General features: G+C 42.7%; 1 protein-coding gene across 2 annotated transcripts in view; it reads left to right on the forward strand.

The window, feature by feature from the left end:
* Positions 1–922: 922 nt before the first annotated feature.
* Positions 923–23,243, forward strand: part of AXIN2 (axin 2) — a 47,979-nt gene continuing 25,658 nt past the window's right edge. For both annotated transcript variants that reach the window (XR_006416577.1, XM_044449562.1), the window contains exons 1-4: positions 923–1,180; positions 3,205–4,148; positions 12,040–12,180; positions 21,542–21,644. Coding sequence is in view for 1 of the 2 variants with exons in the window: in XM_044449562.1 (XP_044305497.1) it covers positions 3,325–4,148; positions 12,040–12,180; positions 21,542–21,644 (1,068 nt within the window). In the remaining variant the exon portion in view is untranslated. The remainder of the gene's footprint in view (positions 1,181–3,204; positions 4,149–12,039; positions 12,181–21,541; positions 21,645–23,243) is intronic.

The following is a 23,243-nucleotide window of genomic DNA, read 5'->3' on the forward strand; positions in this document are numbered from 1 at the left end:
CTTGCACTACTAAAGTTGACCGTCGGTCCCCCCTCCCTCCTTTCCTCCCTCCCGCCTTCTCCCCCTCCAAAAGAGCAATACAGCAGTTGCTTTGCATTGTATGGGAAAATAAAAGGAAGAGAGTTCAAACAGCAATTGATCTTTATCTCATGGGGGGAAGGAGTAGGGGGAAGGAATGATAGTTTGCAAAGAAAGGGTTGAGTTGCTTGAGCAACGGAAGGGTTAAAGGCAGGGAGTGGAGCTGGCAGAACCGGGAGGAGGGAATGTTGCCTGTCCCTTTAAGGTTCCTGCAGCAATGAGAGAATTGCAGGGATAATACGATTGGGGCGGCAGGATCACTTACTTCTGACGTTCCAAAGCCTGGGGGAGTTGGCTAGAGATTGTTTCCCTTTGATAAGGTCCTGGCAACTTAGTAACAACTGAAGAGGCAATAATAATAATACTCATCTAAGTCTAAAAGCTTTAGCGTAAAAAATAAAATCTCTAAAGGGGGACAAAATAATTAGCCCTCTAGCACATGCCTGTACACAGTGTTAGCATCTCGGCTGATACTGCGCCAGTAAGAAGTGTGTCTTTTATTCTATGTCATGTTTTGTGTGTGTGTGTGTGTATGTGTGTGTGTTTTTAAAGGGGGGAAGGTGTTGCAGAAAAGACGCTTATCTCCCTTACAGGACCGTTCTCTCGGTTGTTCACTTTGATGTGCACAGTTAAACCCACAGCTCAGTGTTTGTTGGAATAGCCCGGAGGACATTTGGTGTATGGAATGACTGCTTGAAACAGGACCTGAGTTGAAAGAAGGGGGGTGGGTGGGGGGTAAGGAGAAGTGGGGGAGGGATCAGGTCTTTTGATTTTTTTCCCTCTCTTTTGGGTTAAAGAAGAAGGGGGCAGTGGAGGGAGGAGAGGATCACACTGAACTCTCTCTCCACTTATACATTTCCTGCAACGTCCTAATCCACCCCCCATTCCCCCTTTTTTACTCTCAGATGCTACTGCGAAGCTTGAGAGGAGGTGGATGATGAAAATATAGAGGGGGGGAGATCGGCTCGAGATTGCGGATTATTTTTCTCCTTTCCTAAAGGAGGCGAATTTGAGTGTGAGGGGGGCTATTCTGAAGGAAGTGCTGAGCGCCCGTTTACGGAGGGGGCGGAAAAAGAGCCCCACCAGAACTACTGGATCAATGGTAAGTTGTAAAAGAATGTATGTGATTCCCGAGCTGGCTGATGCCTGCCTGCCTCCCTCCCCTTTCTCCCGGATCGCTTTGATGTCCTCTTGGCTGGAGCTTTGAAGTTGTTAAGGAAAGCTATTTATGTGTTAGTTATGAGCAAGCAGAGCCTGGTAAGAAGATAGATCAGGGTTTGTATGAATAAACATGATAACAACTGAGGCGTCGGGAGATGAAGAGGGGGGATATCTGGTGGTAAAGGGGGTTCTTCCACAGCCCCCCCCCCCCCGGTCAGTGAAGTGGGAAGGGTTTGTGTTCTTGTTTTCCATAATGTTTTCTGGTTTGGCAGGAGAGCTAGAGACCCAGGATGTATTTTTGTTTGTAGGTAAGATGTAGTGAGGAGGATGCGATGCCTCTCTGTCTCTCTTCCCTCACCTCCTCTTGTACACCCCTCCCATTCCAATCAGCACCCTCTGTGAACTCCAAAGAGGCACTGCATGCTTACTTAGGGGTCAGTTGTTGTGCAGGACTTGGGAAAAGCAACTGGTTTTAAGACTTCTCGTCCTCCCCCCCACCCCATTCCTCTTTGCTGTTCCTGAGCTCTCTCGTCAAACCTCTCCCACTCCTTTCAGTCAGTCGCCATTTCTGGAGATTTTTTCTTTAATTTTTTTTAACCCCCTCTTAAGGATTATTCTTTGAGGGCATGGTGCCTCACAGCCTATAAATTCTTCTTTTTACAGAACAATTTATTACTAAAGGCAGCGACGACACCCAGCCCCATACACACACATGCATGCAGACACACATACACTGTGTGTGTGTGTGTGTGAGAGAGAGAGAGTGAGAGAGAGTGTGAGAGAGAGATCCGATGTGATGGTTGATCTAAGGTAGGGAGAGAGAGCTTGAGGATATAACAGCCAGTTGGACTGTCTGCTGCTGTTCAGGTATATTGCAGGAGAGTAGCAATGCTGTCTTCTTCTTCTTGAAACAGGGTTTTATTGCAAGCCAAACTGTAGCAAAAGTTGCTTGAGCGGCGAAAACAGCACATTGAACTTCTCTCTCTGTGTTAATTTCTGTCTTTGGGTGGTGAGGGAGAGGTTAGTGGGGTTACTGGAACCTGGGAACTGACTTGCTTATATGTTCTGATTAGTTGTGAACTCTTATTAGATTGGATGTTGTTGATTTTATTGAAAGTATGTAGAGAGCTTTGGAAGACCTTTCTGTGCTGTACAACCTACTGAAAGGTGTTGGGAAGTAATACAAAGTGCTTAATGATGGAACTTGACCAGGTTAGAATGAATCAAGGGATGGGAGCAGAATTGCAATCCTTTGCTGCCAATGGGTGGAAGTTTTACATGTGTGGCTAGTATAACAACCAAGCTCAGGTGAAAAACAACTGAAATGAATTGGACCTATTTTAAGATAACTCTGGTCAGGTTTAATTTGTTCTTCCCATTTTCTTTAAACACTTTCTTAATGTGCAGCTTTGGAGAAGCATCCAGTGTTGTGCTTAGAAGGGTTTCTGGTGATCATAATCTAAATGTTTAAGGAGTTGAAGAGTTGGAGGGGGAGAGAAATGGAAACCAGATGCTGAGGAGAGCACGTTTTGTTCTTTGCCTTGAGTTATCTACCAAAGAAAGAGGGAGGGAGGCAAAACTTGAAGGATATTTTGTGGTGCAAAATGGGTATAACAATGCAGAGATCCAAGATCCTGGGACTTCTCAGATGTTATCATTAGTAGGAGGAAAAAGTTCATGATGGTTTTCTTTTTGCATGTTTTGACTTTATAGGCAATGTAATAATTAAGAAGCGGTCTGTTTCCAACTCCCCTTTTGCTCCCTCCACACCAAAGTTAAAAGTGTGCCCAGAGTTCAGTCTTTCTCTTTGAAAAGCGTATCTGATACTTTTGATTAGCGGCAGATAGCTGCGGTTGCCTCTTTATTTTAATGTGAAGAGTTGAAAAGCCTGTTTACTTTTTGTCTTTGATGTTGGGTGGATCTGGTTTTGATTAGATCAATACTTCCCCCCTTTTTTCCTTCAAGAGAGAAGACTCAGAGGATCCCCTGCTGACTTGAGAAAGGAAAGAGAGAGAGAGAGAGGCACACAGATTCCTGAGGAACTTAAAAAGAAAAAAAGCTCTGCCAGAAGGAACTCCAGGAACCATGAGCAGTGCAGCATTGCTGACTCACCTTCCAGACCCCAGTAGCAGCTTCAGAGAGGATGCCCCACGCCCCCCTGTGCCAGGGGAAGAAGGAGAGACACCATGCCACCTGGCTGCCAATTTGTTTGCCATGAAAAACCAAAGCTTCAAGGCCATGTCAGTTTCTTCCACACCAAGGAGGAATGAGGATGGTCTTGGGGAGCCAGAAGGCAGTGCATCTCCAGACTCTCCTCTAGCACGATGGACCAAATCCTTGCATTCCTTACTGGGAGATCAAGATGGTGCTTATCTCTTCCGGACCTTCCTGGAAAGGGAGAAATGTGTGGATACTTTAGATTTCTGGTTTGCCTGCAATGGCTTCAGGCAGATGGACCTTAAGGATACCAAAACATTAAGAGTAGCCAAAGCTATCTACAAAAGGTACATCGAGAACAACAGCATTGTCTCCAAGCAGCTCAAACCTGCCACTAAAACCTACATAAGGGATAGTATCAAGAAACAGCAGATCGATTCTATAATGTTTGACCAGGCACAGACTGAGATTCAGACAGTGATGGAGGAAAATGCTTACCAGATGTTTTTAACTTCTGATATATACCTCGAATATGTAAGGAGTGGGGGAGAAAATCCTGCTTACATGAGCAGCAATGGACTGGGAAGCTTAAAAGTGGACTGTGGCTATCTCCCTACTTTGAATGAAGAGGAGGAATGGAGCTGTGCAGATTTTAAAAACAAACTCTTGCCATCTGTACTTGGGCTGTCCAGTAAGACACTGAGGGCTACAGCAAGTGTCCGGGCTACAGAAACAGTGGAAAATGGGTTCAGGTAAGGAAATAGTTTTGAATTAATATTGGAGTTGTTGCTCTTTAGGAAGTCTTGTAAAGTGGGCATGTATACCCATCACCAGTGTTGTATGTCTGTTGTAAATAGATTTTGTTACAGATTCCTTTTTAAATTTACCTTAAAACTTTGGCATTTATTTCTGGCTTGTGGGGATGGCAGCCTTTCTCCCTAATAAAGAAAGCAGTACATTGTGGTTCTTAAGACCCTAAAGCTCTCTTAGACATCAAAAAAGAACTTCAAAGCGACTCTTGTTCTTTGAGACATGCGTTAATTGTTACCACTTTAAACCACATTAAGAGGAACTGGGAAGAGCACCATCTAGGCATGTGAATGAGTAATGAAATACTAGTTTGCCAGCTTCAGCCCTAGCTAGTGTTGAAATATGTGGATTATATGTAGAAAATGGGAAGCAATTATGTGACACTGGAACAAGAAACTCCATATTATTGCAGTAACCTGTGTGACTGAACCAAGTCACTTACAAGGCAACAATGTATGGTGATTACACATACATACCGTCCTTGAGGATATCTTGTGTTAGTTTGGTAGTATGGTGAACCAAAGGAAATACACTTGGCCAATAAATGGTTTCAGCTGGAGGTGGTATGCTACCTGTCAGGTCAGAGTGCGAGTTCAAAATCCATAGGAAACTGCCTTGTTCCGTGTAAGACCATTGGTTCACTGAGTTCAGTAACACTTACTCTGGATTGGCAGTGGTTCTCAAGAATTTCAGAATGAGGTCTTTGCTAGTCCTACCTGGAGATGCTGCTGGGTGTCCTCGAAACCTTTTGCATGCAGTGAATAAGCTCTAGCAGCAAGTTACAGCCCTTTCGTATCAATAAAGTTCAGGCTCCATTAGAAGGTGGTTCTGTTTCAGATTCAGCATTTTCCATGGTAACCCAGGGGAGTGATATGTTCCCTTTCATTGCTATGTAGTTTGAAGAAAGTGGGCAAGAATAGTTTCTCACAGAAAGGCAACATCTTATTCTCTTTCTCTCTCTGATCATGATAAGTGTTATAAGCTTCTGACACCTTACTCTCTTTCTCCCCTCCCTTTCCCCTTCATAAATGGGAATTGGGTGAACAAGGATCTGTAGAGCAGAAGGACCTGCTCGCTCCCTCTATTGTGTGTATTCTGTCTTGTGTTGGAAGTTTCCTTCTCAATCTGGTAAGTATTTGACATCTGGTTTACAGGAATTTTTGTGAGTGTTTCTGTGATTCATGGACATCAAAGGACTTCAGGCATCTATTCTGTTTGCAGCTTGTTTCAACTATGGCCTGCCTCTAAGAGGAGGGTTCTCGAATTGCATCTGTTGTGTTTCTTGGTTGCCCTTTAGAAAAGCAGCAGAGTTTATGGTCTTTTCTAGTGATAGGTTTGGAAAGACAGCTGGTTCTAATTCAGCTTTCACTGACACCAGTGCAAATCTGGAGGGGCTCCAAATCTATAAGAAGCTTCTTCCAGTTGTTGCTTGTGCAAATGACATCAGTGTGTTACCTGTTGATTTCATCCCTGTGGCAGGAGATGCTTGGCAAAACTTCTGTTATTACCTAAGTACAGTATTAGCCAGTAAAGGAATGTTTCTGTGTTTGAAGTCCTAACAAGTAACTTTCTTTGTGGGGCCTCAGGAGTTGTGACCTATTCCAGCTACATAAGTTTAACATCTAAATTTGCTGTTACCCAGAACTTAAAAGTGGTTCTTTCTGTTTGTTTGCCTGTTTAGCTATCTATACTCACTCACCCCCTACCTCAGTCTAGGTTGAGAAAAAATTGTGGAAGGCATTGACACTTCTGGCACTCTAGTGCCAACAGAAGCTAGAAGACATGGATTCTGATGCTTTTCTGGTTTGGAGTTCGCAAAGTAGGAAACTTTCTGTAGTTACGAAATTTTCATTTGAACCTTCAACTTCACATGGATGCTTTTGGATGGCATGTATTGATGGTCACTTTATGCTGAAAGTATTTATGCCTTTATGGGCAGCAGATATGTGGCTTGGTGTGCTTTTTTTTCCCAAGAGGCAAGAAGTTGCTTCTTGTTTTGACTCTTCCCTCACCATGTTGCTTGTGGGTGAGTGAATTGAGGCTTGTCAGAGTTGACACTGAGTTCCAGTTCTACCACTGCCATGCCTTGTGCACTCTTAGGCAAGCCTGCTGTGAAATACCTCACAAGGTTGGTTGTAGGCTGGACCTCAATAAAGATTCTCAAACATTTCAACAGTTAGAAGTGCAGCACCACAGAAGAGAAGCAGTAGTTTTTTTGATGCAATCTCACAGTTATATGTTGCCCAAGGCAACTAGCTAAGAAACTGTTTCCTCAAGCTAAGAGGCCACCAATTTTGCTGCTTCTCTGCTTGCAAAGATATTAAAGTTAATATTTTTCCATTTGTGGAAGATTGTTGTTAAAGGGCTAGTTTACCTGTTTCTGGTACTAAAGGCTGACAAGGAGAATTTCTTCCAAGGAGAATGTCTTCCCTTTAGCTATTACTTGAATCCATCTATATACTCCCTGACTTGTAGGTAACAAAACCCCTTTTCACATCAAATGTAGAGAGTTGCCCAGCACTATACTGCTCACCAGCTCCAGCAAGCATGGTGAACGGCCAGTGAGGATGGGAGTTACAGCCCAGCAACATCTGGAGGGTACCAGGAAGGCTGGTTAGCATGTCAAATTCAGAGAGGGTTGAAGCTGTAACAGTTTTCATCTATTTTTATGCTCCTCGGTTTCAGTTATAGCATGAAGTTAATGTTGGCAAACCCCACCCAAACCAATCTAGTATGTGTTAAATGGTATATTTGATACATTTGGGGGTTCCTGCAGCAAGACAAATACATCCAGTTTGTCACTAGCCTACAAGTAGCACATTGATCATGAAGTTTTTTCCACTTTTGTTATACTGAGCTAACTAAAGTGGAACCAAAAAGTTTTATGTCAGATTCATGCACAAGTTCTTATGCATAAAACTGCCCTTTCAGGTGCAATTTTATACCCAAGAAGACAAACTCTTTGCTCTCTGTTAAGGTCTGTTGTAACTTCAGTGCAGCTGGCTTTGCCGCTTAATAAGCTGTCTCTAGGAAATTCCTCTCCATTGACTCCAAAGAGTTTGCTGATTGGAGATCATTTTGTGTGAATTTGCTGGAATCATGGTGGCTTCAGTTATCAAAATCTAGTTATGCCATTACTAAGAAGAGAGAAGAATTAATGCACCTTTGGGCACACACATACAATACCTTGTCATTCCATTGGGAGACACCTTGTGAGGAATGCCACATGTTTGCTCCATGTGAAAGTTATAAATGTTGCCAACATAAACTGGCCATCAATATTCCTGACCAAAAGAATACACCAGATAGATGGGCTGCAGTTTCAAATGAAACTTTCTCAACTACTAAGGGAGTCCAATTTAGTAGTTTCCAGTTACAGCAGCCTTCACCACCCTGGTGTTCTCCAGATGTGTTAGACTATAGTTGGCAAAGGATGATAGGTGTTTTAGTCTAATATATCAGGAGGTACCATAATGGGAAAAGCTGAGCTAAAGCATTTCACAGGTTCTTCAATGTACCATGGGCAGGATGGGCTGCTTTGGGTTTTCAGGTTATCTGATTGAAAAAGTAGCAGTCATGCAATGCCACCTTCTTTGTTCCCCAAACCCCCAGTAACAGTGGAGTCAAACTGGTTGATTTTGCAAAGTCTCTCTAGATCAGCCTTCCCCAGCCAGATATCCTCTGGACATTTGGGAAGATGTCCAGGATTTCTTATAATGATGTCTAGAGCTGATGGGGTTTGAAGTCTAAAACATCTGGAGAACACCAGATCAGGGTAGGTTGCTATAGGTTCCAAAACTAAAGCTTTTTGCACAGAGGTAAACAACCCCCTGAAAAGAATCTTAAATTCTGCCTTTTTTGCAAGGCCACCAGAAAAACCTTCCTTGAAAACATTAGTTCTTTGTACTTTTTCTGTGATACAGCTCTGCTCCTTAAGACAGCACATGGAGTGACATACTAAATGTCATTTTAAAAGGGAAGAGGTAATAATGTGAGACCAAGGGCCTACCTTGAAGATGGAGGGCAATGTCCATCTGAGACCAATGTCTATCTAAGTGTTGAAAGCACTTTCCCGTATAGCATCTTAAGATGGGGGTGGCCTTTGAGAGTGCATGTGTGCAGAAATGTGTGTTAGAGACCAGTGCTTGACACAGAAATCAAAACTCCATGAAGGGAACTTGATAGCATCTGGCTACAATTAAGGTTGTAGTGTGGTCAAGATTTTTTCTTCTTTTTTAAGTAACTATGAAAACATCTCTAATTGGTTTACTTAATGTACACAGGGATTTTCTGTGTAGATTTGTTTTTAAGAGAGCAAACTTCGATTATTATTGGTTTTTAAAAATCTATTTAATTATATGATTGTAGACAAATATTGTTACCCACCCCTGGTCAAAGTTCTGAAAAAGTTATTTTGCCCACTAAATGCCTCAGCAGTTTCTTGTGTTTGTGTTTTTGTGGATGATTTTGAGGTAGTTCTAAATGCATTTAACTTTGGAGCAGTACTTCTGAAGTTCAGCCTAACTTGAGAAGATGAACCCTCTAAAGGGACTTCCTAGAGCCGGTGAAGCGCTTCCCCTTAACCCTCTCATAAGGACAAACAGTAAACATCACTAATGGTTGTTCTTGTTTTGTCATGATGGTGGTTGTAACCTTTAAATGTGAGGCTGGCAGGATCCACCATTGGTTCTGTACAGATGGTGAGCATCTTGAAACCAGATACACTAGAACAATAAGTCCTAATGGGCCTGGATTTTGTTAAAGCAGGACATGAAACACTTTCAGGGAGAGTAATAAAAAGACAAGGCTTCAACCTTCCCTTCCTTAACCCCACTTCCCTGAAAACTCAGATCTCACAGTGGTGTGAAGAATGTCCTTGGAACGTTACAAACATGGGTCCTTTGTCAGGAGAGGCGGCCGTTCTAAGGTACAAAATTAGGATCTCCCTCCCTGCCTTGCTTTGCTGGCGGAGTAACTTTCACTTGGAAACATGTGGGGCCAATCTGACTACTACTTCTGTCACTCTTTGCTATCTCCCATTCTTTCTTTCATTCTCTCTCTCCCTCTGCCCGCCTCCTCTCCCCCACCATCATCTTTTGAATGTCTTGATCTTCCGACTGCAATATCTTTGTGTGCTTTGGAAAAGAATGTGATCCCAGCTGTGCTTAAATACCTGACTCTCTTGCAGCGAGGCCTCCTGCAAAGGTCAGCTTGAGACAGAGGCCTAGAACTTCACTCACGCTGTTTGCCATCATAACTTGAAGGGGGCTGGCTGTCCGTCTGTCTCTCTCTCCCACCTCGCTCTCTTCCTCTCTCTCTTCTCGCCCCACCATCCTCCCCACCTTCTTTCTTTGCTTAAGCCTTTGCAAGGGCTCATGTTTTTCCTCTTGCCAGTGAAACAGAGGAATGCAACGCAGCAGGGGAGTGAAGGGAGGGTGGGGGCGAGGAGACTCGTTTGTGAGGGAGCGGAGTAAAGACGACTGAAGAGGTCGAAAGTGGGTAACCAGGGCAAATGGAGACAAAGGGACTAGAATACTCGTGGTTGTGGAAGTGCTGCTTTTCATTAAGACTACCGGGCTGCTCACTTAAATCAAGCTTTGCATCTCTGAAAGTGGCTTGGGGGATTTTTTTTCGAAAAAAGTTTCTCTCCTTCTGTTTCGTCCTGAAAGAGCCACCCTTCCCCCACCCCCTTGCCTCTTGCCTCCCAAGTTGCTTGCAAGTGACTCTAATTTTAAGCAAGTGACTCCCTTAAAACTGAACAGCTCTCAAGAAGAGAAAAGCCTGGATTGATCAGAGTTGCCAAGCTGAATTTCTTAAGAATGAGGGATGTGGTCTGGCCTCTTGTGATGTCTCCTCTGTGGAATGTTATGGAAGTGGTATATGTTTGAAATAAGGGGTGTCCTTTTTTCCTATTCTGTGGAGCAAGCATCTGGAATAAGGGGTGATTGGTTAAATAAGGAACATCTGGTAAACTCAGTCTGGATTCCAGGCATTTGGGGCTTGTGTATTTGAAGATGGTGGTGTCTATAAACAAGATCTAAATCCTCCGCTATGAACAGTTATCACAGTCCTGCAAACTCCTGTAAATCATACTCGATCCTGAAACAAACCTTAAAAGTCTGTATAGTGTGTAAATACAGAATATAAAATGCAGACATGACCTCAATCCCTCTTGCTTTCCCTGTATTGTTCAGGGTGTTGCTGCCTTGCTAGTCCCACATAATCACGGAGAAATGGATGGCAGTGACCCCTTCTAATGGACCAGTTTAGTGGAAATACAAAACTGAAGTTTGCTCTTTCTTTTGCCCTTTCCCTATTATTTGGTTCTGCAAAGATTGATCTCCACCTAACCTGTCAGCAGGATCCTCTGATATTTGACACTTACAGACCTTTGGTGCGAGTTCCTGACATTTATGTCATGGTTCTGCAGCCCCTTTAAGCCTAGACCTTGTGGGCCTTTAGTAACAGTTAATATGCACCAGTTTCCTAAGCACTTCAGCCTAGTCTTTTCTACAGCCCTGTAAAGTAGGCCAGTAAAGTAATTATTCCTGTAAGAGATTGGAGAGCATTTGATATGCCATTAAAGCCACTTAGTGAATACATGACTGAAATTCACTTTCAAGGAAATCAGCTCATAAGAACTCATTTGTCCAAAGTCTTTCCCTATCCTATAGATGAACAAGCAATAAGAATATTCATGTAGGAAGGTTTAAACCAGGTTTTCCTAACCTGACATATTCAAGATGTTTTGGACTACATCTTTCAGCATTTTTTTACAAGTGCTGGTGCTGGTATTAAGTTGAAGTCTAAAATATTTGGAGAGTACCAGGTTGGGGAGGTAGGGAGGTAGGTTGAGTGCTGGAGGGAACTAATCCTAAATGTTACATAGTGGATTTGATAGTTTTTTCTTCCAAGTTATTTTTGAAGTCTAGACAGGGAAACTTTATTTAAGGATATTCCAACTAAGTACCATCCTACTGTAGTAAGGTGGACTGCACACCACGATCTGTCAACTTTGTGGAGCACAATGAAGCAATGGCAGTTATGTTCCTAAACCATGCTTCTCAGAAATGTAGCAATCTGTCACACTGTTGACTTGCATTAATTGACTTGACAAATGTTCGTGTGCCATACTGAGAACAAGCAAGACTGCTATCTTATACCCACTTAACTGGGAGCAAGGACCATTAAACTCAGTGGGGATACTTTTGAATAAACGTGTGTGGGATTCTGCTGAAAAACCATAAATATATTACAGTTTTATAATGGCCTTTCTTCCTCTCTAGACTTTTGCCATCCTTTCCATACTGAGACCCACATGGTGGACAAGCTTGTGTGTGTAAGATCAGGAAGACCCAGGTTCTAGCACCCACTTAGAAACAAAGATCCTTGGGTGACTTAGGCTCATCACTTTCTCTCAGTTTAATCTATCTCACAGGGCTGTCATGGAGATACAATAGGAACTGAACTCTTTGGATGAAGGGTGGGATAAAAAAAGATAAATCTTGTTATAATTAGGTATATTGTTTCTACATGGTGTAACACTCAATAATTTTAAAGTAGTGGAGGCAGATCTACTAGTGAAACTATATGGGAATACTTTATATGTACAGCAGTAGGTAGAAAATGTAGGCTATGATTCATTCTAGACACCTCTTACTTCCAACTGTTCCTTTGAAATTGGTGGGGCTTATTCCAATTACTGGGGATGCTAAGCCTGTAGTTTGCCCTGAGTGTAATATTCTAGCTAGCCCATTGTTCTTTGGTGTTTTCACATGTCTGTTTCCAGAGTTAAAAGAATAACTGGGCTTCCCATTTTTTGTTTACCTCCAGGTCCTTCAAGAGAAATGATCCTATTAACCCTTACCATGTGAACTCCGGCTATGTCTTTGCTCCTGCCACTAGTGCAAATGATAGTGAAATATCTAGTGATGCTCTTACTGATGATTCCATGTCAATGACAGACAGTAGTGTGTAAGTATTGTCCTCAGACAAATAAAAAAATGTTGGTCTTAAAATAATTTTGAGTATTTCTGATTTGAATTTGATTAAAATGCTGATAGCCAGTCAGACTTCAGCTGGATACTCACCACTATATAAAGTGAAATGAATTCAGAGCACAGCAGAGTTTGCTGTTGGTATATAATTTGGCTTTTCTAGTTCCACAACTTTACAGAAACTTTCATCCAGCCCTATGTGAATGAGCTAGTTCTCCCAGTAGGATTAGCAAGTCAGCCTCTGACCTATGGAACATATCTATCACCTTGTCACCATATCCACAACATTGCCTCAGACCTTGCTTTTAGTGCTGGATGTACCATTATCTAATTAAGAGCCATAAAAATAAATTGCTTCCTCTAGAAAATGCTCTCTGAATTTGCTGCTGAACTTAGGAATCTGACCTGAAGAGCCAGTCCTGCTTGTGCTGGTCCTAGATGACTTTCTGTAGGGTGGGTGGCTGGGCGGGCTCTTTGAGATACAATTACAAGTGATTTTTGTGAGTACTTGGAAGAAGAATGGGAAGAACAAGCTGTTGTGCAAAATCCTGGTTTTCTCTGGATTAAAAAAAAAGATCACCTGTATCGGCCAAACATCTGTGTAACCTATGGCAACTAGACATATTTTACTTAGACATGCTTGTCAGTTACCTTCTCTGGCTGCCCCTTCCTCATGTCTGGTTGTATCCCCCTGCTTGCTGCTGTGAAGAAGCTGTGCTTTATTGCCTAAGTATCCCAGGGAGCTGTGAGATGAGGGTGGTGGTATGTTAAAAAATGGACAACAGAAAGGGTACTTTTCAAGAATTGATCCATTTGGTATAACTTAGAGTTCCACCTCTAAGCCCCTATGCTCTTTTGAAGCCCTAAGTCCAGGTGCTTAATCCTGACACTGGGAATAATCCAGTTAAAAACAGCAGGGCTGACTTCTGTGTAAACATGTGTAGAAAAATTGTGTTGTCATTGTACTAACTGTAGTCTTGAAATCTGATGTTAAAAACACATCTTAACTGCTGTAACCGTTTTGGGGTGGTGGTGGCAACAATCAGTGATAAAAATAAATGCTTAAAAAAGAAACTCTCCATAACACTTGAGGCATCTAATGAAGTGGACTATAGTCCACAAAAGCTTGTGCCAGGATTATTTTTTTAGTCTTTAAAGTGTGCCTCAGGATTCTTTGTTGCTTTGCTGCAATAGATGAACAGCACCAGCCTCTGGAAAATATACATTTTCTTTGTTTGTTTTTAAAATTTATATACTGCATCCTAGAGCCCAATTTAGAACTCTCTATAACTATATGAAACCTATAGCTAGTTTTAAAAATATGCTAAAGAAGAACAGATTCCCGCCTCTCTGATTGAACAGCCCTGGCACCACCACCATCATTAAATGCAGCACTTTTTATTTCTGCTTGCTGGCTGGCTGTTTGTGGTGGCCTGTATGTGCTCATGTGTCAACAGAGCATTCATTGGGTTAGTCATTTCTGGACCAGTGTTGGGTCACTTGGGACACGCAGGGCTGGGATTATACCCTCTCTTCACAGTGATGCCAATTGTAGGGCCTTCCAGAGATGAGAGCACTGAGTGAGAAATAAAGTGCATGGTGGATGAAAGGCTTAACTGAATCGCTTTCAGCCTATTGTTAGTCTAGGGGAGCTTAGAGGGGATAAGAGGGTAGCAGGCCGCTTTGAAATTTACTTGAACAAGTGAATAGGAGCTCCCCATAAAGCCTTGCATGAAAGGAGGCTGGCTGTTTTTTCCTACCATGACAATAGCCGGTACAGGCTGTGAGGAGCAGGGGAAGCTTGCTTGATTAAACTGCTGGGAGCTTCAATATTTGGGATGGGGAGAGGTGGAGTGGGGTTTGTGGGGCAGTGTGGCTGTCAATGGGATCTGGAGTGGCTGTATGACTTTAAAGAGCAACCTACCAAAACTCTGGCATCAAGTCTGTTCCTGCTGCAAGCAGATCCCAAACTCCACAGTCCTCTCACTCAGGGAGTTGAGAAATTGGCTGTAGCCTGTCAGGAAAGGAGCAGTTGCTAAGAATTGAGAAGCAGAGTTGTGTGCATGCACACAGTTGGAATACTTTCTTCCTTTTGGAGTTCTGTGGCTAAATAATGCTGCAAGCTCTCAGGTTTGAGAGTTTGTTGATAGGCTCAAGCAGCTGTTGCTAGTTGTGGTAATACCAGGACATGCACTAAGTTTGGGCTTGAATTTCTTTCCTTGCTATATGGGTGTAGGAAAGAAAAGTTTGAGCAAGCAGCCGGGAGGGCAAAGGGGAGAGGTTGGCGGAAGAGTGAACTCCGTGACTGCTGTGGTGGATGCACCACCTGTGATTCAGGGGCTTGGCATCCTGGTCCTGTCCGATAGTAGGTGACTGCTAAACTGTTCGGTGCTGACCTGCTGTGTCTGTATGTTGCATGTACAATAGCTTTGGTGGGGTATAAACCATGAGACAGAATCTACAGACGTCTGTAACCAATACAGTCCGGACTGTGTTTTCATGGCAGCTCCCAGGTGGCCTTCCCAGAAATAAAATGCATACACTCTTCTTCTGAATTTAGATTTAACCCCAAGGATCAATATTGTGTTTTTGTTTAATCTCTCTTTTTTGGTGTTGGCCACAAAGCATCAGGCAAATTAAAATTTCCATTTCTTGATTGGAGGGAAGGGGAGAGAGAGACGAAAGGGGCTTTTTTATTATTTGGTTATATCTTATTTATGGATTTACTTTGGACACAGGGGAATACTGCTGAGCGAACTTCAAATATTACCTTATCTTACAAACCAGGCTTTTGATGTTGGCAAGATCAGAGGCTCCGTTTCAGAGCCATTGCCAAATGAAGATGGGAGTGAATGCATATGCGCCATGAGTCTGATATTTCAAAAGAATCAGTGAAACTACATTCAGGTTAGGTCAGGCACATCTAAGTCAAAAGGCTAAGATAATTGGCTCAGCTTAAATGGCAGCTGACTGGAAAGAAGACTTCAAAACTAGTGTTTCCCCAGAAACAGATTGGCTTAGCACCAGACTGCTTAGCTAAAATGTTTATAATTAAACTGTGCTGCTCAGTGCCTAAAACTGTGCAGTTCTTTAGCCTAGAAAGTTGGATTTAGAACAGCACACACACACCAGGAAATTTAGCTCAAATATTGTACTGTGGGGGAAAAGAGGAAATTACAATCCAATGGGTATTTCAAATTCTCTCTCAAACAGCATTTCAGTTTTGGATAGACTAGTCTTTTGTTTAAGACGCCTTCAAATGTTTTCAGTGTTATCTGGATACATTGAGTGTCTTTCCACCCGTGTTTGTTTTTATTACTGTCTTGGATGTGTTCTTTATCAGATTTGTGTTCTTCATTTCTTCCATGGAGCTCAGCATGGTATATATGGGATTATACCATTCTAGTTGTACGCCTGTCTTACAATATATATTATTCTGAGATATAATGACTTACCCAATTGAGCTTCATGGCTGAGCAGAGATTTAGTATCACCCCTGCTTCAGGTCTCACACTGCCTGCTATATAGTACACTAACTCAATAAGCAAAGTACTTTACATTCTCTATTTTTCTTGGGCTTACAACTATTTTATGAGACGGAGTCACTAGTCCTTCCATTTTTGCAATGAGAAGTGGAGGGGAATTAACCAAGACCATCCTGTAACTCTGTGTCTGAAATTAGATGTGAACCAAAAGTCCAGAATACTTTCTTCTGTACCTCACCTTTGCTTACCCTTTCTTTGGCTACCCTTGGAGGTTTTAAAATTCAAGCACAAGCAGCTGTGTATCTTGTCTGTATTAATTCATCATCAATTCTCATTTTCCTTCAGTGCTCTTTTATCTTAAATGCTCAAGTAGCAAAGTTCTCATTAGGATGCCCAGTTGTGTTTCCTAGGGCTGTTAGGTAAACCTGCCACCCTCCTCCTCAAATGAAATTCACCAGGCCTTTTATTTAATTTTAATTAACATCTTGTTCCAAGATAACTGCTGTTTAAGCAAACCAATTAGGAGGATACCTTCATTTATCCAAATTACTGTGTTAGGAGGTATGCAAAACATTTGGGATAATTGGAGGGCTCGGTCAATGGACAGTGGGTGTTATATGGGCCTAGATTACTATATTGCTGCATGGTAGACCTGTAGTGTTCTTGTATTATGAGGGATTCATTAGATCAGCTTCCCCAGATGGGTGCCTTGCAGATGTCTTGGGCTGCCTCCTATCCTTTCTCAGTTTTATGACCATTATTTTCCATGCTGGCTGGAGATGACACATGTTGTAGTCCAGTACATGTGGAGGACACCAGTTGGGGAAAGACTGCTTAGAGGGCTTTTAAAATTCCTTACCACAAGCAGGAAGTTCTCCAAACGAGAAAATATAAAGCCACATAAGAAAGTGCTATGGGTCAGAGTTCAGTTGTGTACAAGATTATTTGTACCTTTATGCTTGATAATAACATTAGAAAGTAGCCAGTAGAAAGAGAAATGTTAAGCTTCCATGTTCCCTCTGGGTAACTGGTCTTCTCCCCAGGTATTTCTGAGCTTGCCTTACGCAGAGTTGGATCCTTTGAAAGTCTGTCTAGCCCAGCATTGTCTCCTTTGATTGGCAGCAGCCCTTCAAGGTCTCAGCTAGGGGTCCTGCAGGGCCTGCTGCTTGATATTATTTAAGTGGAGATGTGGAGGCCTGAACCTCTTTCAGGCAAAGCACCTGCTCTGCTGCTGATCTGCAACCAACCCCACGCCCCGATATCTTAGCCATTACTTACTCCTACTTTTTCTCCTGACATATTACCAAACAAGAGCACAGTCTATCTCCAAGAACTGCTGCCATTCATCCCGTGCTCCCTTTTGCCTCTGTCAAGCTTTAGACTGTAAGCTCCATGTGGCGGAGACCTATCTCTCTTCATTATTTTTACTTTGCAGTAAAGACCCCACATATACACTGGTGTTGTAAATGATTTCCGACATGGCGTATGGACAGTTCTTGGCTGAGGCATTACTGAATGCGATCTCGCTTGAACAGTGGGCATTTGGTAAAACGTGCCTCTTCTCCCACCCCTCAGGCTTGATAGACTTGTTGTACTTGACGGAGTTGTGCTTTGCCTCTTCCTAGACTTGTCAAGTCTGAAATCACTCGGATGTGTTTGCCTTAGAAATGGCATGCTTTGGATCTTCTTCCCCGTGGATACTTGGACTGGCATCCTAGCCTGTCTTCGATTTACGATTGCCATTTCTGGATCTGTTGGCACTTAAGTTGAGACACAGAGATTCTGTATGAGATTTCTTTCTTGGTTGTCCAGCAGCTTTCTTGGCAGCACCCAAAGAATAAACATAATCTGGGAAGGGGGAAAAAACTTCCTTCTGGTTCACGGTGCAGCTGTCTTTTATTTTAGCGTGCCGCAGAAATTTGTTTTTGTGACATGCTGCTTTATCTGTCCAAAGGTTCCATATGCATGTTGCTGTAATTCCAGTTCATTTGGAGATGAAAGCCTAGAATGTTGGCACAGACTCTGAATTGAGCCACAGTCTACAAGCTTGTTTCACCCATATCTTGAAGAGCTTGAGGCAGGTGAAATTGCACAAATGTTAAAAGACACTGCCCCAGCCTCAGAAATGCCAGTCAAGATGAAACACATACAGTGTGTAATGTTTTAGGAAGATGTATAGCCTTGGGTGATAGCATGTCACCTGAGGAAGAGTGTGTGTAGGTGTTGCCTTTCTAGTGCATTTTTGCTGTCAGAATAGAGCTTGTAGATGGTATAGCAAAGACAGTTGCTTTTCGGTGATCCTATAACAATGTAGTGGGGATCTTTTAGGAGCAGAAGAACTCTCTTTTGGACTCTTACGACTTTTAGCCTTTATAGATTCAACCCAAGCTTAAATTGCTTCCAGAAAAATGTGTATCCAGTGCAAATGGTGACACATTGGTATTCCAGCAGAACCGCCCCCCCCCCCCCGCCCCACCACTCAAATAAGAGGCAGGTGGCAACATTTTAGACCAGTGTAAGATTGCAAACAGTCACTTAAGAAGTAGCCCTGTGGCATGACTTTTTGCTGGGAGTAAAATGCTTGTTGCTTTGGGAGGTTGGAAGGACAAGACATTCAGCCACAATGAAATGCTTTGGGTTGATGTGAACCTGCAGATAGAATTTGCAGAGTTCTGAAAGGGACACCACACCACATTTAACAGCCCACAATAATGTGGCAAACCAACCTCAAGGCCATGCGGAAGTGGGTGAAAGAGCAATGATTTGGGGGTTAGTTTCTCTCTTGCCCTTCTCACCCAGCAAACCCACAACTGCTGATTTGGATGGACTGTGCAACTTTGATACAGCCCAGCATGTACTTTAGAACGGATTGGTAAAACATCCAGTAGCAGATTTGTTCAAATGTAAAAACTTGCTTGAATGAAAAAATCTATTAGGAGGAAATCTGTAGAGTAGACTTGAAGGTTGCTGCCTCTTGGCATGGAGGGTCCAATGCTATTCATCCATTAGTGAAACAGAAGCCACTGGCAGAATGGATTTCAACTCTTGAGGGTTGAGGAAACCTCTGTAGAAAGTTTGGGACATGCATAGAAGGGAGAAGATGATGGGGCAGTTCCTCCCACCAGGGGAAATCTCATTGAAGTTGGGACCAAACTAAAACGCACTAAGCAGGGAAGCCTAGTGACTGATCAGTGCACCTTTGGGGAGGCAGCTCATTCCTTTCTCAGCCTTCCCCAACCTGGCACCCTCCAGTTGTGTTAAACTGCAATTTCCATCATTCCCAGGTAGCACCAGTTGAGGAAGACACTTTTATTTGCTGTTTATAGTGGAGTATGTTGGGGTCAGTGGATGGGAGAGCTGTAGGTACTATTAACTATTTATTTGGGGAATTCAGTGTCCTCTTCTTCAAGAGCCAGAATAAATCCTGGCAAACGCTTTCATCCCTAGCACTTTAATAAACAGAGGAAATCTTGTAAATCCATAGTCTTTCTCCACTCCAGCTAAAACAGTACCTTGTCACAAAGCTTAGCCCTGATTTAGACAGGACGTATGCCATCCGGAAAGTAGATACCTCATGCACCCCATAGGCTTAGATGGGCAGAAGCTTCACCATAGTCTGTCCTGTATACAATGTGGCCCTAGAATGACATGGGGAAGACCATATAACAATTCTGCCTAGATATCCCTATTTTCTTCTTATCATTCCTCCTGTTTTGCAGACATACAAATAACTAGAGCTGAGACTACAAGGCAGTGGCTTGTTCAAAGCTACCTAGTAAGTTTATGGCCAAGTGGAAATTTGTGACAGGGCTCTCCTGGTTTACAGCCCAGTCTATTAGCCCACTTCCCCAGCTCCCAGAGGTCAGTGTATTTGTTGCTCCTTGGCTGTGCTTGAAGGTTTTGTTTTTAAAATGTGAACATCTTATTTATTGTACAAAAAAGACTTTTGAAGCCCAGTTGGCTTCCATATGTTTCTGAACTGAGCAGATATACAGTGGCACTTGGAAGTAAGAGCCACTGTATTCAGTAGACATTATTAAGAAATGTTGTGTGTGAAGATTTCAGCCCTAAAGAAGCCATCCCTTGACACCAGGGATGGACTATTTGTGACTCTACAGCTGTTTTGGCATAGAATGTCCATCATCCTTTGCCTTGGATATGATTGTTCTGGATGATGGGAATTGGTTAAATACATATGGCCAACACATATGGAGGGACACAAGCTACCCTCCCAGATTCACAGAGACACAGTAGTGTAGTCTCATATTCTTTAGTTTAACAAGCTCCAGAGTGCAAAGAACAACAGTAACCTTACCCAGTCCTTCAAAATCGATAGCATGGCATTAACCTACCAAAGAGGTTGAAAGCAGGTAATATCCTGAAGGGCCAAACCCCATTCCTGACAGAAACTGAAGAATGGTGCCTTTAAAAACAGAAGAGGGGAGCGTCCTTCGTGTAGATCTACTATTCCCACAAAGGAAATAGGAAGATTTGCAACATGTTATACAGCAGTTTCTCACATTCTGCACCAAATATTTCTCACACTGCACTAGTGCTTTGCTATCCACAGCAAACACATACAATTTGGTTAACAAACGCTCATCTTCAAATACCCATGGACACATGGGGTCTACAAAAGTGTTCTTCAGACATTTCTTCTGAGGTGCTAGAGACGTGAAGTTTGGATTGCAGACATCTGTTAGGCAAAGAGAGTGCTTGAAACATGGCCCACAGCCTGTAGAGCAAACCTAGCTTAGCAACTGAAGTGACCTATGCCTGTCGGTGAACAGAATGGGGGCTCAGCCACCCCTCTGGCCCCTTGTACCCCATGCGTTTGTTGAACAGAGAGGACTTGCCAGGGCGCACCGTGCACGAAACCTGCAGGATTCTTTCTTTCCACAGAGCTTGATTCTTGAATGACTGGCACAGACTCTGTATCTGTATATCAATGCAATAAGAATGGCCCTGTGACTGCAGAACTATTACGCATTGCTGTTCTATGTTGCAATTTAGAATCTTTAGGTAGGTTTCCAACAGTTGCAGGTACATTGGCTGTTCCCATTCACAGAGCCGGGTCATGTTACACATCTGGTACTCCTAGATCACATCCTCGGAAAGCCCCACAATGCTTGCTTCTCATATTACAGCGTAAGTGTGGCAAAAAGCTGCACAAGTCAGTCTCTGCTGCTGCAGTTCCTGATTTAATGTACTATATAACCAGTCCATAGACAGGTTTCATAGGCAGAGGCAGGAAAACAAGAAGAACTTCCAACTTCAGTTATAACTTTTCAACACATTCATCCCAACACATTCATTTCACCGCATAACAAGCTATCACAAATTAACAAAATAGAATAAATAATGAAGGAGAAGGAATGGGGCATCTTAACAACCAGATTACAAAGCCTAACAAGTAGAGCATATTCTTCTTTAGCCCTGGAGGTGGTGTTCAGCCTGGGTTTTTTGTTTTTTTATTTTCTATTTTTGCACTCACAGAAATGTCTTTAGGTGCACTTAAATATGGAAGAAGAAGTAACAGACTTTGACTGGAAAGTATGACTAGTTATCTGAAAGCTTGGCTTCGGTTCCGGGCCTGGCTTTAGCTTTGTGTGGAGCCCTTAGCCCTGGCTGGTCCTTCAAGCTGCTTCTCTAAACCATAGCTAGCTAGTAGTATCTCTGAGTAGGATTAACTTCTGATACAAAGACAAAAACAAGATTCTGCTGCAGGGACAGGGATAGAACCAGTCATGGTTAAGCTTTCTTTCTTGAAAAAGTGTTTTCCACCCATGTTCGTTTTAATGCAGCCTTGAGGGCCTTGGCTGAAAAACAAAATCTTATGTTTTTCATTTCTAGTGATGGGATCCCTCCTTACAGACTTGGGAGCAAGAAGCAGCTCCAGAGAGAAATGCATCGTAGTGTCAAGGCCAACGGTCAAGTTTCTCTACCTCACTTCCCAGTAAGTACAAGAGATTTTGAGGCGGAGGAGAAAGTTTATAAGGCCCGAAAGCACTAATGATCTATTGCAGTAACCAAAGAGAAATGCCTGGGGAATGCTAGAGTCACAGGTCCTCTTTGCCCATACCCTCTTGCTCTATGGATAATAATGGTCAGATATTTGGGATATACAGATGCATCTTCTTTGGAGGAAATATATCTGAAGTTCACATTTCATCCAATAGTTCACTTAAATGATAGCAGACATAGACATCTGTCTTCTACCAGGATAGACTGTGGCCATTAGCCCAATTCCATAGAGCCACGTGATGGATTTTCACTCCATATTACTGCACCATGTATGGGGAAAACTGCTGCTTCTCTGAGCAATCCTGCCCATGAGGGTTTCTTATTTATAGCAAAGCTTATATTTATGGGCATAGGGATCTCTCTGCTATGATAAAGAGTTTCACAAGTCAAGCTCTTGCCACTGTCCTTCCCAAACACTACACCTCAACCAGCCAACCTTCCCCTTCACTCTCCACAGACTAACTCCAACCAGTCATACTTCACCTGTCATTTCCCAGCTGCTCTTTCTTCCCTGGCTAGAATACTCAGCCAATCAGAACTGAATTTACCCCATCTAACAATACTCAAAGCTACGAGGTCTTTTGTTACCTCCTCGGAAGGTCACTAGCAACTGCTGCACAGACCTTTGGCTTCTGCACGGTAAAGGAGGCCTTTGGCCTATGCGGATGCTTTGTAATTTCATTGAGCCTTCAGGAAAGATGCATTATATAACAATAGTAGTTGTATATAGGACATTTCTCCACATCTCTCCCCTTTTCTGGCTGCCTGATTAAGAAATATCAGTGCAAACTTTCCCCCCAATTTCCTATATTGAAAGGAAGGAACAACCTTGCTTTCACCAACTGGATGTATTTATAGACTAATTTTATTTGTAGGATCCTTTCTTTTGTTTTTCAACACTAAGCTGAACTGTTGACTTACTTACTGAGGATGAAAACTTTAAATATTCCTTCTCACATGTAAAATTCAGTTAAAGAACTATACGCACACAGCTTTTAGGAAAAAAACATAAGACTCAGTTCTGTATTAGCTTACTTTTCTACACCTTGCATGAATGGAAATAGTCTTGCATAGTGTACCATATCTGAGTTGGAAAATTAGCTGTTCACCCTTTTGCTTGTTTTCTGCATGGTCAGGTGCTCTGTGCAAAGAATATCATGTGCTAGTTCCAAAGTGTGTTCTCTGTACATATTTGGAACATCAAATTGGTTTAAGGTTCCAATTTCAGTTCCTATTTTTAGGCCAACATATCCAAAAAGTAAACCATCTTTCCAGGTCAGTCTCTCTCTGCTTTTGCTGGAATTTCCCATGGTCGAGCAGCTTCTGTGAGACTTCTGGTATTGGACCCCCATCTCTGGAATAACCTGCCTGCTGTGACCTGCCAAATTTGCCATCTTTTTGGCTCCAGGCCAAGACAGCCCTCTTCGTGGATGCCTTTTAAGACCTCTCTGGTCATTCAGGGGCCTGGCACAATTAGTCAGGTGCCTTTTTATTCTTGGCTGGCTCCTTTTAATTGTTTTAATTTTAGGCT

This window comes from Varanus komodoensis, unplaced genomic scaffold (genome assembly GCF_004798865.1).
Source record: "Varanus komodoensis strain SLA01 unplaced genomic scaffold, ASM479886v1 scaffold59_1, whole genome shotgun sequence".
Taxonomy (NCBI): Eukaryota; Metazoa; Chordata; class Lepidosauria; order Squamata; family Varanidae; genus Varanus; species Varanus komodoensis.